Here is a 19330-nt window from a genome sequence, read left to right as displayed (position 1 = left end):
TAAAAAATTGTTCTCTTTCCTCATAAACAACGATTAAAAAAAGAAAAAGAAAAGAATAAAAAAAATAAAAAGAAATACGTACGTATTTGATCGATTAGATATAAATTTGTTCGCAACGATGTATGTGACTGACATCACAGTCAGGGCATTCCTAACTATAAATACGGTTCTGTACGTGTACATGCACATGTTATAGGATAACATTAGACTTGGCAGATGTCAAAATTTCAAACGGACATAAAGTACATATATAATTCGTAACAATAATAGAGCTATTATCGATAATTGTTTCTGTTAATACGTTTGCGGAAACGAAAGGTATAGAAGTAAAGAGAATATTTTCTATTAAAAGAAATAAATAAAAAAAATGTGTGTGTGTGTGCATAGATATACAAGTACAAATAGATATATACATATTTTATAGTTCTCTTTTCTTGGTTATAACACGAACGTTACCTTCAAAACCGGTAATAGCATTTACCGCATTGCATCTTTGCCGAAGTAAGCCGAAGTTTCCTGATCGGTCGATTTATCCGATTTAAATGTACATATGTACACACACAGACACACAAGCAGACATCTTTCCCCATGACCTGAATTCAATTCGAAGCACAGAAATTCACTCTATTCCGGAAATGTCGTAACGAATTTATTGTCTCCGGCAATTTACACTTCTCTTTCGTGGTTGTCACCTCTGTTGTTATTGTTGTTATTATTATTATTGTTGTTGTTGTTGTTGTTATTATTATTATTATTATTATTATTATTATTAATAATTATTAACGATAGAAATAATGACTCTGTTCCGTTTCTCTAATATCTTCCCGTCGAGTTATGTATCTAAAAAATTATATACGTACATAAGTCTCATCATGTAAGATATTATAACGAGCAAACTAAAGAAGATTTTTCTATATCCCTTCGAATTCTTCTAACGCGCGATAAAAAATTAGAATTTTTCCATTAATCGCGACGAAAAGAAAAAGAAAAGAAAAATTAATAGAGGTTTAAAAATAAAAACAGGTGTACGTGGTTATAACTGGGTCGTCCTTATCTCATAACGCATGTTAACTTTGTTGAATTTTCGTTTTGAGTAAATAGATGCGTTACGTATTAATATCTACGTACATACGTACAACATACATTTATATATATATATATAATTTGTGTGTGTGTGTGTGTGTGGGACAGTGGTACCGAGCAAAACAGGTTACCGGGTCATTCCATCTATCACGACGTCACGATGTCCGCCATTAGAAGGCACACAGTTTATCGATCAACAACCCTCGAGATATAATCCTTTTGCAGGAATATTTAACAATATCGAAATTGCCATATTTATTTATTTCTATTTTATTTATCATATTTAATTCTCAGTAATGGATGCTGCTAAAATGTCGATTGAAATCTTAAAAAACAAAAAAAAAGAAATCTATTTCGATCAATCTCTCTCTCTCTCTCTCTCTCTCTCTCTCTCTCTCTCTCTCTCTCTCTCTCTCTCTCTCTCTCTATCATTCTTTTTCTTTTTATCTCTTTTGAAGTTGAAAGGACGACCTGGATTTTGTTGGATTTCTATGAAGATTAACATAAGTGCGGCTAGAAACGGATTTTTTAAACAGATTGTATGTGTGTATGTATATGTATATATATATATATATATATGTATATACATACACACTTTTATATATATATATATCGTACCTATGTGTATGTATGGATAACCTCAAAGAGATAATCGATATCCATTATACGCAATCTCTTTTCAATCTCCCCTTAAAACATTTATAGAACCCCGTTCGACTTTATTTTATTATCTATGTACATACATACATATATACATACATACATATATATATACACACACATAGGATGTGTTCTCTTGATCTTTGCGTTCTTATATCTGTAGAACGTTATCTCAAAGTGTTATCATTGATAACGATGGAATGAGTTAGATTTGCTGCGCTGAAGAAGACGCGAAATAAGTTTTGTCCCGCGAATATAATGAACGACAAAGATGAGGATTTAAAACGAACGTAGGCGAGGCTCTCTCACTTTCTTTCTTTCTCTCTCTCTCTCTCTCTCTCTCTCTCTCTCTCTCTCTCTCTCTCTCTCTCTCTCTCTCTCTCTCTCTCTCTCTGTGTGTGTGTGTCTTTTTTTATTTCTCTTGAGTTACATACTAGGAAAAGAAGAAGACTTAATGGCTCCTATAAACGTATCGAGCTTGTTTGCAAGCGTGACTCACGTTTCATTCTAAAAAGGGCTAGTTACACGAATAATAATAATACTACTAATAATAAGAAAACCTTATATAAAAATATATTAAAAAAAAGGACAAACTAAAGATCACATATAATAAACATGATATATCTATCTATAGCGTTAAAAATAAAAAATAAAAATAAATGAATGAATGAATAAAAGACTACAAAAGCAAATAAAGAAAGAAAGAAAAAAAACATGATAAAAAGGAACAAGAATGAGGAAAATATTTAACATTTTAAAAACTATGTCTGTCTACTATCTATGTATGTGTACAACGTTATTCCGTTTAAATGTCGCATATCAAGTTCTTGCATGCATCTATAGAATTGTGGAAGCAAAATAGAAGAAGAATAAGAACGAGAACAAGAGGAGAAGAAGAAACAGAAGAAGAAGAAACAGAAGAAGAAGAGGAGGAGGAGGAGGAGGAGGAGGAGGAGAAGGTGGTGAAGAGAGGCACGAGTATCGTGTAGCGACCCCGACCTTGAAGAGGTCTTTGTCGACGCAGATCCCATCAGTATTCCACGCCCTCGCATCTTCTGCCAGACGTTTCTTGAATACAAAAAATACAACGAGCATCTATCCACTCTGCGCTTTGTGCGACCTAACAATATATTTTCGCGTTTGCTTACTCTCTTTCTCTATCTTTCTCTCTCTCTCTCTTTCTCTCTCTCTCCCTTTCTTTCTCCCTCTCCCTCTTTCTTTCTAGAAGATCCTCTCATCGATCGATGGCTACATGCGTTCCTTCGCAAAGTGGAAATATATCGGATCGTGTACTTTTATTCTCGATGCGAGGAACGCCTTCTAATCTCAACCTATACATATATATATATATGTGTGTGTGTGTGTGTGTATATACATATGTATACGGCAGTAGTACTTAGATACATTATATATCTTTTAATCTCAACTGTAAGTCGCGTGGCTAACATAATATGTTATTCCTTTCACGCCATAGATTTTACCTCGTTTTTTCTTTCTTTCTTTCTTTCTTTCTTTCTTTTCTTCTTTTTTTCTTTTTCCATTTTTTATTTCGCTCTCTTCAAAATTATCGATTTATTTTTACGTTTAGCAATTAGACACGTATGCTTCCTTTTTTTTTCTTTTCTTTTCTTTCTTTCTTTTTTTTTTTTTTTAATCGTAACTTAACTATCAGTAGTCGTCTATTTTTATTATTTTTACTACGAACAATTACAAGGAACAAATTTATTTCTATTAATTTCTATCCCTCTTTCGACCCTGACCCATCTGGATCGATCGAGCGCATTATAAATTCTCATCAACTTCGTTAATCGTAGATTCGTTCTTTTTTTTTTTCTTTTCTCTTCTTTATTTCTTTTTTTTCTTTCATTAGCAACAAAATACATCCCTGTTAGATCGCGTTGAACCTTTCCTTTTTTTTTTTTTTAATGATCACGAATCGTTCCTTGACACCGGTCGCTTTTCTCTGACGCACCGTCGATCGCTCGATTCTTATCATCGAGCCGTTTCTTTTAAATTATCGTCACGTCGACGACGACGACGACGACGACGACGACGACGACTACGTCGACGACGTAGCAAAGTAGAAGAAGAAAGAGAAGGGGTCGATATGATTTTTGATCTTTCATCGATTATTTATTAAAGTATCGATGTATTAAGAATTTTTCTTTTTACCAGTTTTATATTAATTGATAATCGTGTCGATATAATCACGCCGATTTCAATTCGAAATTCTTATAAATTCGATAAACGACTTTACGTAGCAATATTGAAATTATCGTTTCGTTATTTGTCTCGTCAATATTTTTTTTCTTTCCCTTTCTTTTTTTTTTTTGTTTTTGTTTTTTCTTTATCATTTTATTTTTTTTATTAATCAATCGTAAGTATGAATATAATTGGACGAATTATTAGATTCATTCAAATGTCATAATTACAGTACTTGATAATTTTTTTTATTAACCGCTTACGTATTGATATTTCATTAGAAATATCAATGACTGATCATTTATTTAAAATGATAAAAAATGTTTAAAAATACTGAACGTATATAAATAGGAAATATTCGTAGTCGAGTCGATTTCTCATTTCTTTTCTTTTCTTTTCATTTTCTTTTTATCTTCTTTCCTTTTCATTATTCCGAGAAATCTTTAAACGTTCCGGTATATACACATAAATACACAATTTTACTTTAATTCTTTCGCTTTTTTCATTTCTTTCGAAATCTTTTCCGTTGTTGTTTAAGACATTGAAGAAGAGAAAGAGAGAAAGAAAGAAAGAAAGAAAGAAAAAGAGAAAGATAAAGATAAAATGAGTACGTTTCTTCGTAAATCTTATTTTGTGATTCGTACGAACCCAACAGACGTGTTCAAAACAAGTCGAAGTAGGGTGTTTGACCCTAACTGACCTTACTTGAGTCAATTCTCTTAAGACACTCCTCTACTTTTTCTTACACACGAATTCTTCGGTAAAGGATGGTCCTGATCGGTTGAATTTCGATCCCGTATTTCTTTCTTTTGTTCTAAAGTATTTCGAAAGAAAAGTATTGTAAGATGGGGATAACCATTTAGATAACGATAACGTAGATATTATTATCTTTATCTGTCTTTATCTATCCGGAAAAAATCTAACAAGTATTGTCAATAAGTAACATCGAAAGTTTTATTAATTCATATCTAAATGTACGTAGTATCTTTTCATTTTTTATTATTATTCATATCTTTTTTATCGATTGAACAAAATCTTTGCTATCCTTACAATTAAATGAAAATAAATTTTATATCTTAACGTTGTTATATTGAAGAAAAAAAAAAAAAAAAGAAAAGAAAAGACGTGTTTAATATTTGATATCCAAATAGATTAACCATCTTGGAGAGTATTTGGTTTGCTGAAACACTTGTTAATTAAAAAATAAACAATGCTATTTTTTTGTATCGAAAATTTGGACCTTCTTATTTATTATAATCCATGCCAATTCGATAGATAATAAAACGGACACGAGTTAGTCAGCCAAGAGTTAGTCAGGAAATTTTTCTTTCGACAAACTTTTCTTTCTTATTGAAACGGATCTTGGAAAGGATGCTGACCCGTAGAGATATATAAAATGAATTTTACAGTTGATCCGACGTTACAGTAAGCTGAGAAAGGTGATAAACCGAAGTGAATCACATGGCTTGTAATAATATGTATGTAAAAAAATTGCTGATTCAACGACTCCGGAAGTAACGTATTGCAGTGTATAGTGTACATAGTAGATAATGTGTCGTACATACAAAGCGAACGAACGAAGATGATTCATTCTCGAACTGAACGATATAAATGCAAGTTAGCCTTCTTTTTAAACGATAACGTAAGTACTTACATACATGATTTAAGTCAATGTCGACTTATGAGAAATATAATAAATTAAATGCATTCTTTTTCCGTACCTGTATGGAAAATACTTACGTTCACGTATGCGGTTATCGTATAAAAATATATATCGTATAAAAATATTAATTATATATATATATATATATATATATATATATATATATATGACTTATAATTTATCCTTTATATTTTTCATTACGTGATTTTTCTCTTATCTTTTTCTAGCAGGATATTTATTATATATTAGATTATTATATACGTATGTATGCATATATATATATATAATGACACTATTACAACACGAGTGCGCGTGTACGTTCGTCCTTCTTTTATATATATAATATATAAGTTTGACCTTGATGATCGAATCTTCTTTCTTTAGCTTAATAAATCACGGTTATCTCTTCTCTTCTCTTCTCTTTTTTTCTAATTAATTATACAAAAAAAAAAAAAAAAAAAAAGAGAAAATACATCGGTCCATCGGGACTCTCTCTTTTTCTCATACACATATATATATATAATTTATTATAAAATGTATATATATATAAAGAAAAAAAAAGAAAAAAAAAATTTAATACAAGAACCTACTTTCTCTTAATAGAATTTCAAATCCGATTTCGTAGATCGACAAAAATTAATATTAATATTTCGTTGCGATGTGTTGTTTCATGGAAATGATTTTTTTTTCTTTCTTTTTTTTTTTATCAGGAATTTCGCGGATACACTTGCATAATGAATATGCGCTCGCGTGCGCTTACCGTCGCACGTGACAATAAAAACGTGGATTATAATTGCGTAATGTCGAAGGCATTCTTCCGGAAATTCGAATCTAGCGGTTGCATAGAGAAAAAGAACGAATTGTCATTTCGTACGCGTGATGTATTCGTAATAGCCAGGACCGAATTTATATCTTTGGAGGAAACCATAAGCGCAACATCATTATGAGTTTCTTCGAACGAACGGGTTTTATTTCAATTTGTCGAATAGATGCATTCTTTTATTTTTTTTTTTATTTTTATATAATATATAAAATATATTTTCTACGAACGAGTTTGCTTCACAGTTTGTCGAGTACGTGCAATTTTTTTTATCTTTTTTATTTTTGATTTATTATTTTTATAATAGCATATATATCAGGCTGTTCTTTTCTATAAATTATATATATATATATATATCTTTTTTTTTTTAATATTCTTCTTTATAAAGGAAATGTGAAAATATTACTATAATATCTTAATGAGGATATTAAATCGATTCGGAACGTGAGTTTCGCTTTCGAATAGCTACGTAATTCCTCACGATAGGTAGTACGTACTTTATATCGTAAAAGTTCTCCGTAGTGTTTTCGTTTATACTCTTAATCGAACGAAAACGAAAAAGAAATCAAATGTCGGGCTTGTTCTCTGGTTGTTCCATTTTCCCACCGGTATAAACAAGAAATAACATTAGCGATAAGCCAGAATTTTAAGGCTCATTCGTGCAAATTTTATGACAAATTTTATTTCAATTTGTTTTACGTGCTAAAGAAAAAATAAATAAATAAAACAGATAAATAAATAAATAAATACATAGTCGGTCGAGCACATAGTTGCACGCCTTCGAAAAGAGTCGCATGTATCATGCAACTCACGTGCATTCATATATATATATATATATATATATATATATATATATATATATATATATATACCTGATGACACCAGAGAATTTCTTTTTTAATAATATAGATTTTATATATATATATATACACCGATTGACTTTAGAGAATTTTTCTTAATAAATAAATCGTAGATTTTCTTTTCTTTTCTTTCCTTTTTTCTTGATCGATCGATCGATCGATCGATTTATATCAATCAAACATAAATCCATTGTAAAAAAAAAAATTCTTTCGATATAATTTAATATGACTATTTAGCAATTACATAAAATGCAATTTGAAAACTAGTTCGAGCGAATATAGTTAAATTCTATTAAATACTGTCGTCAAGAGATGGAAAAGGAGAGACCTTTTATGACACTGTCCGGTCTCTAGTAATAAAGAGAGAAAGAGCGAGAAAGAAGAATGCCAAACGGGTCTATGGTTAAGTAAAGAAACGGCCGATCGAGCCGGATCGAGCGACGATGAGAGAATATCCTATTGCTCGATCGTTAATATTCCGATGACGGTTAATTCGTGTTCTGACTGTGGATACGCGACAACGAAGGCCAACATTCGCGCTCGTCTTACACACGACGGTGTATTTCCGTGTCGAAGCACATACATTATTTACAATTTCCTAGTACGATCTGCGTGATTGAGAGGAAGAAAGAAAGACGGATTATGTAGAGAAAAAGGAGATAGAAAGAGAGAGATAGAGAGACAGAGAGACGAATGATCCCAAGAGAGTAAGTTAGTAGCTAGTTGGCAACTCGCCAAATCGACGAACATATTTTCCATAGATTTCTCTTTTTTCATTATTTGTTTTTTTTTTTAATATAATTAAATAAGCAATATATATATATATATATTAAAAATTATTTGAAACGTTGACATCAACAAAGCAAGTATTACTAATTTTCAATCCGACACACAGAGCAAATTATTTTTGAAAAATTTTCAAATTTTATGATTAGAGAGAGTATGTAAGTCGATGAGTATCGTTCCTCGTAAGCATTTTTTTTTCTCTGATACTCGCATTGCTTGCTAGGGGAAAAAAGGAAAAAAATTACATATTACATACGTACTACGTACGTACATACATATGTAGATACTTAGTTGCAGCTTGCGAATCCGAGTTGGCTCTTTGCCACTTGCACATAAATCTGTGTCAATTACGAAGAGGAGGAGCAGGAGAAGAAGAAGAAGAAGAAGAAAAAGAAGAAGAAGAAGAAGGAGAAGAAGTAGAAGAAGAATCGTTGAAATAAAGTTAAACGACGTATTTCCTGTCGGTGGATTCACCGATGACGGATATCATTATATGTCCAACGAATTTCTTCTCCTATTGATAATTCTTATTATATAATAAAATGTTGTAAAATAAAATGTACAATATTTAAGGAAATATCATCGATTGTCGTGTACGATCATCGCGATTCTACAAAAAATATATAATCGACGGAGTTCGGAATCTTCAATGAATTTTCTTTTCTCTTTTTTTTTTTTTTTTATCATCATCATTATGATTATTATTACCATTATTCTCTTTTTATCTATTTTATTTCTTCTCGTAAAGATTCACCAAGTTCGTTGTTCTATTTAAGTGCGAAGAATGAGCTATTGCAAAGTACATGTATGTCTCTATGTATTTATGTCTGATTCGAATAACGACGTTTCTACTACTGCCTACGTTCGAACAAGTAAAATCTTATTATTACTATTATTACTACTTGTACAGAGAGAGAAAGAGAGACGAAGGGACATTAGATGAATTTAGAATTAGCCTAGTTTCTATACTAACGTTAGTGTGTCTTATAATCTATCGTATAAGTCCCATTTATTGTATCTTTCTTATCAAAGATATCAAATTGGGTACTCGATCGTTAGATTAGATCAATGTTATTAGAATAAAAAAAAAAAAAAAAAAAAAAAAGAAAAAAAAATAATCGTCGAAACGAATGATTTTTTCTTTATCGGACACGTTTTCGTTGCTTACACCTTCATATTTTTTTTGTGTTTCTTTTTTTATCTCCTCATCGTCGTTGTCAACTACAACACAACGATCAACAATAACAATAACAATAACAACGTTGTCTTCTTCGTGGACCCCCTTTTTTACATTCAGTATAGCATTGTAATTAAATGCGACACTGACGACGCTTACTCGCTCCCGCCTTCAGTTTCTCTCTCTCTCTCTCTCTCTCTCTCTTTCTTTCTCTTGTAACTTTTTACAGTAGTCACACACGTGTTCCCCTGCAGCACGTGCAACTGCTGAAACGCGTCATGTATATCCTATATGTGCAATGACTTTCTTTTGTTGATTTTTCAGTTATTCTTTTTTTCTTTCTCTTTCATTTCTTCCTTTCTATCTTTTTTCTCTTTTTTTTTTCTCATGTCTCTGTCTTTCTCTCTTTTTCTCTCCCTTTTTCGAAACGCAGAAGAAGAAGGATTGATTATTCTTGTCAGATCGTTGAGAAGGAATGAATGAAATTAACATTTATTATTATTGTTATTGTTATTGTTATTTTTATTATTGTCATCATTGAATTATTATCGATTGTTACTCTAGAAAAAAGATGAATGAAATCAACATCATCATTATTATTATTTAATTATTATTGATTACTATTTGAGAAAGAAGATGAATATAATTAACTTTATTATTACTATTATTATTATTATTATTATTATTAAGTACTACCTGAGAAAAATTATGAATGAAATTAACGTTATTATTATTATTGAATTATTATCATCTACTACTTGTCCAGTTTTTAATGCACGTAAGACCATTCTAATCGTTCTTCATATCAGACTCCTATTATAATTTTTCATTACGAGATACATCTTACATGTTCCCATAATAATACTTACAACGAAGCTTTACACGACACATATGCATGCACGCACGCACACATTTATTTCGAAATTATTCATTTTTCATGTTGGAAGAACATCGCGTTATGGATAATTGGCACGTTCTAATCAGTCTGTGTGCGTTTGAGTACTATGTTAGAACATCGTTCGTTCTTTGTTGTAAAAAATAATGGTCGGAAATAATAGAGTAAGAACAAAAAAGAAAAAGAATAAAAAAAAAAAAATAAAAAATAAAAAAAAAAGAAATGAACAAGATATTTTCCCGTTTTCATTCGAAGGCCAAGATCGAATCATCGACGACGACTTCTGTGTTGTAAATATTAGTAAAAAAGATATCGTTTAGAGAGAAAAAGCGAACGAAAATTCCGAAAATATTTTTCTCCTTCCGAAAAGAGGACGATTAGACAAAAAGAAAATTAAAAAAAAAAGAGAGAGAGAGAGAGAGAGGGAGAGAGGGAGTACGATTTTTTACGATGCATAGTAGTATAAAAGAAAAAAAAAAAAAAAAGAAAATTTACAACGACGAAATTTCAATGTTTCTTCAATGAATCGATATAGTTGTTGATGATTTTACGATAATAGTAGATATAAGATTACCTAACTATATCTTCTTTTTTACCGAAGTCCAAAAGAATTCCATGTGTAGTTAGTGCAAATTTTTATTACGAGATAAAGATAAATAACTAAGGATAGATAAACTATCCATGTCGTAGTTGTTAAAAGATAGAAAGCTTATATTCTACGTAATGTTACCAACGTTAACTTGTCGAAACTATGTTATCGTTTTCTCATCGATATTAATCAACTACTTACAATATTTATTATATATAAGATTTAAAAGATACTTAAAGATCGATTATATTATCTTTTTTTTTTTTTTTATATTTATATAAGTAATTTGTCGCTATTGTTCAAAGGGCTTAAAAAATAATACACTAGTAAAAGATATTTTCTATCAATTATAGTATTTATAATTTACTGTTTATAATATATTATGTAATAGATATAGTATATATATATATATATATATATATATCAGGGTATAATATAATAAACTATATAATAAAAAAAAAGAAATGGAACATACTACGTAGTATTAATATAAATAGTATAAATATATATTTCAATTTTAATATCTATTCGCGTATAATAAACAAGAGAAAAAATAAAAATGGTTTTAGGTATTTTAGGTCGAGTTGTAAAGCGGTCTAGGTCCTCTAATGCTTTATCGACTTCGTTGCAGGCCTGGATAACTCGGGCGAGCAAAAGACCTACCTACATACTAAAGGTAGCACTCTTAACGATTTTTCTTTTCTCGCAAACGAGAAACACGATTATTAGATATCCGTTTTAATACACGTGAACGCGTTCTATACCGATAAAAAACATTACCTATTTATCGTAAGTAAGTAAACGTATGCATTTATGCATATATTTAAGTATATTAAAACGTGTGTGTATGTGTATACGCGTACGTATCATTCTTAAGAAAATAGAAAAAATAAGTAAATAAAAAATTCTACTCACCATAGCAGAAAGATCCGAAATACTCGACGTAGTAGGTGCTGCTTCCGTTTTATCGCATAGGAAGGTCGCAACAATAGCCAATAGGAATAATAAACTTCTTATGGTTCTTCGTGCCATGCTTCCTCCTCCTTTTTCACAATGAAACGCCATCAAAAATGGAGGATAGAAAGAAAGACAGAAAGCAGTGGAAGAAAAAGAAGAAGAAGAGGAAGATGTTGATGACAAAAAAAAATATATACAATAATAATAATAATAACAAGAAGAAGAAGAACGTATGTACGTCACACGACGAGCAAACTTTGCGTCTGTGAAACTTTACTTCTTTTTAAAGACAATTTTCTCTCTCTCTCTCTCTCTCTCTTGTGTTTCTGGCCCCACTCTCTCCCTCTCTCCCTCTCTCTCTCTCTCTTTTTCACTTGGAACTACCCTCTAGTGCACACGAGGTCGATCAATAATACCAGTCGCTCAGATTCGAAAACCGAATGCGTCGAGAAGAGTGACACGCGCGTTCGAAGGTCTTCCTGAATCGCAGGACACTTCTCTTTATTTTCTTTTTTTTTCCTTGATTGGTTTCTCTCTCCACACAAACACGGTGTGTGTGTGTGTGTGTGTGTATACCTGCGTCCTTTCGATCTTCTCTCTTTATCTTTACGTATCACCTTTTCTTTCTTTATTCTCTGTTTATATTTAGAAATTTTTTTTTTAATTTTCTTTCTTTCTTTTTTCTTTAAACGGACGAACACATATACGTGAGACAGCAGACGAGAAGGAAGAAAGGAAAATAAGTAAACGATGATAAATCTTTCCTCGCGATATTTCGACGATTAACGTAATATTTGTTCACTCTTTCAAACTCGAATAGCTTTCTTTCCTTTTTTTCTTTCTTTCTTTTCTCTCTCCCGATTCGTTTCTCTTGAAACTTCGTTCCTTCACAGCACCAATTCCAATTTTTCTTATTTCACGACTTTCCTGATTTTCTTCTCTCTCTCTTTCTCTGTCTTTTCTGTCTGTCCCTCTTTCTCTTTCTTTCTGTCTCTCTCGTTAATCTTCTTCGAACTTAAGACTCCCTCGATCGAAATCAAAATAAATAGAATTATTTTTCCTTTCGATCGTTTCGTCACCGTAAGGATTATTAACGGAGGATGATAAAGAAAGTCGATAAAGAAAGAATTAGGATTCTTTTTCTGGAAGATCGGACTAGATCCTTAATTTTTTTTTGGAAGATGTATATTGTTTTAGGAGAAGGAAATATATATATATACATATATATATATATATATATATGTATAATGAAAAAAGAGGAAGAGAGGATTCGTCAAAAGATATAACGCGCACGACCGAGAAGTACGCGGAGCTGGGACCGGAGTCGACCGCCACTCTGAATCACAATCAGTCTGGCACTGACTTTTATCGAGACCTCCCACCAGTCCTCCAGCTCGTCACACGAGCGACTACTACACTGCCACTGCCATTACCACTACTACTACATTACTACTACACTACTACTACTACTACTACTACTACTGCCGCGATCGATACGATCCAACTTCGAGAGGATGGATCGGATCCTTCGTTGATCCGAAGAAAAGATCTTTTCTTCGAACACGATGTGTTGTTGCGCGCTCATCTCTAATCATTTCTCATTTCAAAGGAATATGTATAATAATAAAAATATGATCGATAAAATTCTTCGACTTTCCTTCTTTCTTTCTTTCTTTCTTTCTTATTTTCTTTCTTTCTTATTTTCTTTCTTTCTTTTCTTTTTTCTTTTCTAAACTGTATTTAGATCTTTATTTGCAAACTGATTTTCTAAACTGATTTATAAATTGTAACGATATATTTTATATTTATATCTTATAAGATCGTGATGTGTATTTTATCAATGTGTGATATTAAAATGAAATTTTCTATGACATATATATATATATATATAGTTATGGATAATTAAATAAATCTTGAGAGTATAATATCAATTTGAAGTAATTATCGTATGTAGGGATATGCAATATACTTTTTCTTTTCGATAGAATTTCATCACATTTTCTTTTGGTTCCGAAAGACTCAATGAAAAAAATATATATATATATATATTTGTTGTATTTTTTACGTTATTCGAGAGATATCCTCCATAAAAGTCACGCGATTTTTTCTCTATTTCATATATATTAAACAAAAAAAAATTAATAATATACAAAATAAATAAATAAATAAAAAACGAAGAAAACAGCTGTTTCGAGCAAAGCACAGATAGATACTACGAGTGTTGTTCGCTTCGGTGGGGTCCGTCTTTGTTCATTGACAAATGATCGTGACAAAGAGTGACCACCTTACGATCGAACGATTGGGAGGTCCTAGAAAAGATGGTTTGGGGTAGGTCATTATCATTTCAATGATTTTAGAATGTCATCTGGTATGTCATTTTTTTTCTTTTCTCTAATTTTTTTTGTTGGAATCTTTTCTTTCATCTTTTCTTTTTTTTTTTTTTAATTTTTTGTTTCACGTGGATACATTTTCAAGGACATAACTTGACGAAGGCTCTCTCGACCGACCGAAGAAATCAATGTTAACGATGGCACATGGTGGTTCTAGGGTGTCACGAAATAGCAATTATAATAATTAATAGTTCGTCGTAACGGTAACACTAAGGCACTATTTATTTATTCCACGAATAGTATTTATGATTATTATTATTTGCTTAAAATGATTTCAACGAAAACGATACATTCGTAAAATATGGAGTACTCGTTCATTTGCTTAAAGTGCATTCTCTCGTGCTATTTGGAATGTTTTTCTTTTTTATTTTTTTTTTTGACGACGCGTACGTGCGTCGACTGTCCGAAAGAATGGAACCATGATATTTTAAAAAAAAAAAAAAATATAATTTCGAATGTTAACTCGATTCATTGACGTAAGAACGTTCGTTATGGTCTCATGACATTTCTTTCCTTTTCTATTTTTTTTTTTTTTTTTTTACTTCTTTTTCGGGCTGTTATATATATATTTTTTCTTTTTTACAAAAGCTTTCGATCGTTTTCTACCTACCTAAATATTTTCGTTCATTTCACGAATGCGCATACGTCTACGTTTTATGAAAAAGAACAAATCATAGGAGATTTTCTCTGAAGATTCATGTTGTTTGTTTATTTCTTTCTTTCTTTCTTTTTTTTTTATGTTCTTCCCTCCCTTTATCTTTATTTTTCATCGTGTATCCTTTTTGAAAATTGTTATTCACCAAGACGAACACATAAATTCGTCAAAAACCTTCGAGAGTAATTTCTTTCTCTCTCCCCCCCCCCTCTCTCTCTTTCTCTCTCTTATACAAGTATATAAACGTTTACGTTTAATCGCACAGTTCGCTAGCTTCTAACAGTGTGCATCTTTCTTTGACTTGTCCGAATAAGATCTATATAGTAAACGTTCTTTCTATAGCAGCACTCAGAACCGTAATGTTCATCCGCAATGCGGATTCTCCGCAGTATTATTATTTCATTTTAAAATAAACATTCGCCATTAATATTGCTGTTAATGTACATGTACATAATAAACATAAATGTACATATATATATATATATATATATATGTATATACACATACATACACGTGTACCTATAATTTAGATTTTAACGAGACAAATTTGAATGAAAAAAACAAAAATTCACGATTATTAAATAAATACATGCATACATACATACATATATACATACATACATACATACTATTTGTCTCTTCTTTATCAGAATATTTAAGAATAGGAAGTGAAATGATTAACATCACCGATGTTCTATCTACTTACATACTTTGAATTGATAATAACCAAAGTGAGGACGGATAATGGAAATGACAATTGTCAATAAAGAAAGGACAAATCCGATGACAATTTCATTATACATACGTTAGAGATAAACCGATGAGATATATCCTGTCGCGATATTATTCTTAACTTCCTTCGAAGATCGAGGAAGAAACAAACGATCGACCACTACTACTAATACCATCGTACTATTAACGACGAATACACGTAATTTTCATTTGTGTGAATCATGCAGCTTTTCAAACAATCCAAGCTGCGCTTTCCGTTCCGAAGAATTCCTTTTGCGAGGCCGACCAAAAGCGTTTATACTGTTTGCTTCATTACCTAGGATCGAGTTCGGTGGACGAATTTTGAATGCAGATGAACTTCGAGTGACTAACCCGTTCGTTCTTTTCTTTTTTATTTTCTCCTTTTTTCCCTTTCTTTTTCTTTTTATTATTTCTATTATTGTCTTTTTTTCCCTCGATATTTCTCTTTCATCTTATTTTATTATTGTTCCTTGTTTCTCTCTCTCTCTCTCTCTCTCTCTCTCTCTCTCTCTCTCTCTCTCTCTCTCTCTCTCTCTCTCTCTCTCTCTCTCTCTCTTTCGGTGCGTTAATTAAATACATACCTTATGCTTGTGACAAAACGATCTTGTAAGAAAATTTATTTACGAACTCGATGAATCCTTGATAGAACCATGAACGAACACAATGAAGACACAACTGTTGGACTTGTTTCATTATCATTAGCAACATCATCGGTATCATCTTTATTATCTGCAAATGAGAATGAATTTATTGATCCAATAAAAGACTTCCTCGTTAAATATGTATGTAAAAGAGCGAATATAAACGAAAAGAGAATAAATAAAAGATTACAAATCTCTTCTCTCTCTCTTTCATCTTTTACGACATTTTCCTTGTTCAAATGACACGTGTTCAAAGGTCACTCATTTGTGGTTTGTAAAGTTCATTCTCTAAAGGGAACGCGGATAGGAAGAGAGACTGAGAGAAAGAGAGAGGGAAAGAGAAAGAGTGCCGTTCGTATGCTAGCATTATACGCGAAATCACGAATCATCAAACCGCAGGACAATGAACGTGTGTGACTAAGTAAGTCGCACCATTTTTGACTCTGTTCTTTTAATTCCGATATTTCGTCTGATATATATATATATATATATATATATATATATATATATGTGTGTGTGTGTGTGTATGAATTTATTTACGTATATATTAAACGTCATTCGACAATATCATTCTAAACGATATAATATTAACGATACAATTCACGTATTATATTACATTAAATATAAATTGTATTCTGGAAATAGTAATCTTCTGATATAAACTATACGTTTAAACGATTAAATAATTTTGTGACTCGAGAGAAGGAAAAAAAGAAAAGTAAATCCTTTAGAAAAAAATACGAACAACTATATAAGTTTATTTGATTTCTTTCTAAGTGACGTTCTATATCTAAAGGGATTAAGAATAAATCTTGTTTTACGATTGTCACGAGAAGAAGGGAAATAATTGGAAAGGATTTCGTTTGGATCAGGGACCGTATGCATCACCCTTTCTTTATTTCTTTTCTTTTCTTTTTCTTTTCCTTTCTCTCTCTCTCTTTTTTTTCTTTTTTTTTTTTTACTTTTCTTTGCTCGACGTATGAAAGGAAAAGAGAGATTCTCCGGGAGATTTTCTGAGAGTCTCATCTGATCCGTAGAGATACGATCGTCCGACGAGGAGAATGCATTTGCATTAATTCGGCCATGTGGTCGAATTCCTATTTAAATTCGGCCAAACCCAGACGCGACCTATCTAAGGGCAATGTCTTTTTCTCTCCCTTTCCTTCTTTGTATTAACAATATCATCGTTGCACAAATTCAGATTCTAAGACTTTCAAAAAGAAAGAGAGAAAGATTAATTCGAATTATAAATTACACTGATTTCGTTTCTATTTCGAAGAAAAGAAGAAAAAAAGAAAAATTAACAATCACGAGAGTATTTTATCGAATGTCTTTTCTCTCTATTGATAAAAAAAAAAGAAAGCAATTTTTCTTCCTCGTTTCAAGTCAATTGATTTCACGGTAAAAAAAAAAAAAAAAGGAAAATGAAAAGAATCATTCCGACCTTCGTCCGATGTCCGATATAAATTGGTTCGAACGTAAAATGTACTCCTCCCCGTGCTCTTTATCGACAAGTAAAAACCTTCTTGGTAATATGATCGTTCAAATAAATTCGAAGAACGATTGAAAACTTTGTTAGAAGGAAACGAGTAATATGATAACACTCACTATATTTTCATTCGGAAGTTCATCGAGAATCAATGGAATTTTCCGAAAGAATCGTATGTGATATACAGGGTGAGACGTTTCAATGGAAACATTTGTATATATATCGTTTATCAATAAACAAGATTTCACGAACGAAAAAGATAGAAACATTTTTTTATCGCTACATTTATCTTTTCGAAACTGTTACTTCTCGCGAAAAGATGTTATTGCATGTGCATCTACAATAAAAATGTATTGAAACATTCGGGTGTCTCTATATTCGAAATTGATGCTTGTTAATGAAAAAGATTAAAAAAAAAAAAAAAAGAAGAAAGAAATGTTTTCTATGATAAACTATACTTATTTTTACAATACTACAACTTTTCACGATAATGATAAATACGATAGTGCGTATACGATCTACACGATATAAGCAAATTAAAATATTCAAATCTCTCTTTATTTGAAATCGATTCACCCCGTATAAAAAGTACGATATACATACATATGCAATGTAAGATAATATTTTCTTATTCCATTCTTTTGTTCTACTGTTGAGCGAAACACCATTGACTCATTGACCGAACAAACCGATTCGTTGGGATTTGTCGTGATGTGTGCTGTTGGTGGACACACAAATGGCAATGGTAAATATCGAATCGGCATCGTTAGACGATGATTCTTAATATGACGTAAAACCGTATCAGGACGAATTCCATTTGTTAGGAGTAATAGTGAATCCTGCCTGTAAGAATTATTATCGATGCGATATAGTTCGAATAAAATAAAATTTCTTAATAATGGCTAACAATGTTTCCTTCAACGTTTTCATAAAACGTTTTTCTACGTCCGATTGTTAGACAACGTTATCACGAGTTGTTCAACGACAGGAAATTGCGTTAAATTCGATAGCTGACGAATCGGAAGTATACGTACGTACATACATGCATACATACGTGCATACGTAGTGTACATATACATACGTATATACACACATATGTTGCAATATACATTACGTGAAAGTAATCAGGATGTTTACTGACCTCATCATTGATAGTTTTTTCCTCCTAATATCTCAAAAGAAAAAGCATTGAATGTAACGCAACATAAAAAGAAGAAGATAGAGAGAGGGTGGAGAAGAGATGGGAGAGTGACGGGAAAAAACCACATTTGGGATTTCTAGACGATCGGCATGCCGCACCTCAAAATCATGACTACTTTCTGCTTTTGCTTTTGTCAACATATCTTATGTTCGTTTCTAATCGCTTTTTCGAACCTGCTAACTCATCGTTACCTTTCTCTTTCTCTCTCTCTCTCTCTCTCTCTCTTTTTTTTTTATCATCTGAGAGGGTTGGTCAAGGCTAGTTTGAGGTTCCCTTTGATGAAATCGAATCCGATCTCTAAAGAATAATTATTCGGATAAAAATGTACCCTCGTTTTATATCTATAACGTAAATAATACGATAAATTAGGTGATAAGTAAGGATGAGTTATCATTATTATTATTATTATTATTATTATTTTATTTAGATTAATACGTATAACGATTAGGATAAGAAGAAATTTGTTCGTATGATTACGACGAAACTTGAATCACGATCAAATATTTTTT

The 19330-nt window shown here is 31.4% G+C and overlaps 1 protein-coding gene across 4 annotated transcripts in view; it reads right to left on the bottom strand.

Annotated features, from left to right (window-relative positions):
• The window catches only part of LOC122636559 (matrix metalloproteinase-14), a 35711-nt gene extending 22877 nt beyond the window's left edge, over positions 1-12834 (bottom strand). For all 4 annotated transcript variants that reach the window (XM_043827913.1, XM_043827915.1, XM_043827914.1 and 1 more), the window contains exon 1: positions 11651-12834. In XM_043827913.1, coding sequence (XP_043683848.1) covers positions 11651-11800 — 150 coding nt within the window. In that variant the 5' untranslated portion in view covers positions 11801-12834. The remainder of the gene's footprint in view (positions 1-11650) is intronic.
• Positions 12835-19330: the final 6496 nt, after the last annotated feature.

This window comes from Vespula pensylvanica, chromosome 22, assembly GCF_014466175.1.
Source record: "Vespula pensylvanica isolate Volc-1 chromosome 22, ASM1446617v1, whole genome shotgun sequence".
Taxonomy (NCBI): domain Eukaryota; kingdom Metazoa; phylum Arthropoda; class Insecta; order Hymenoptera; family Vespidae; genus Vespula; species Vespula pensylvanica.
Note: the sequence above shows the minus strand (reverse complement) of the source record. Positions and strands in the feature narration are given on the sequence as shown.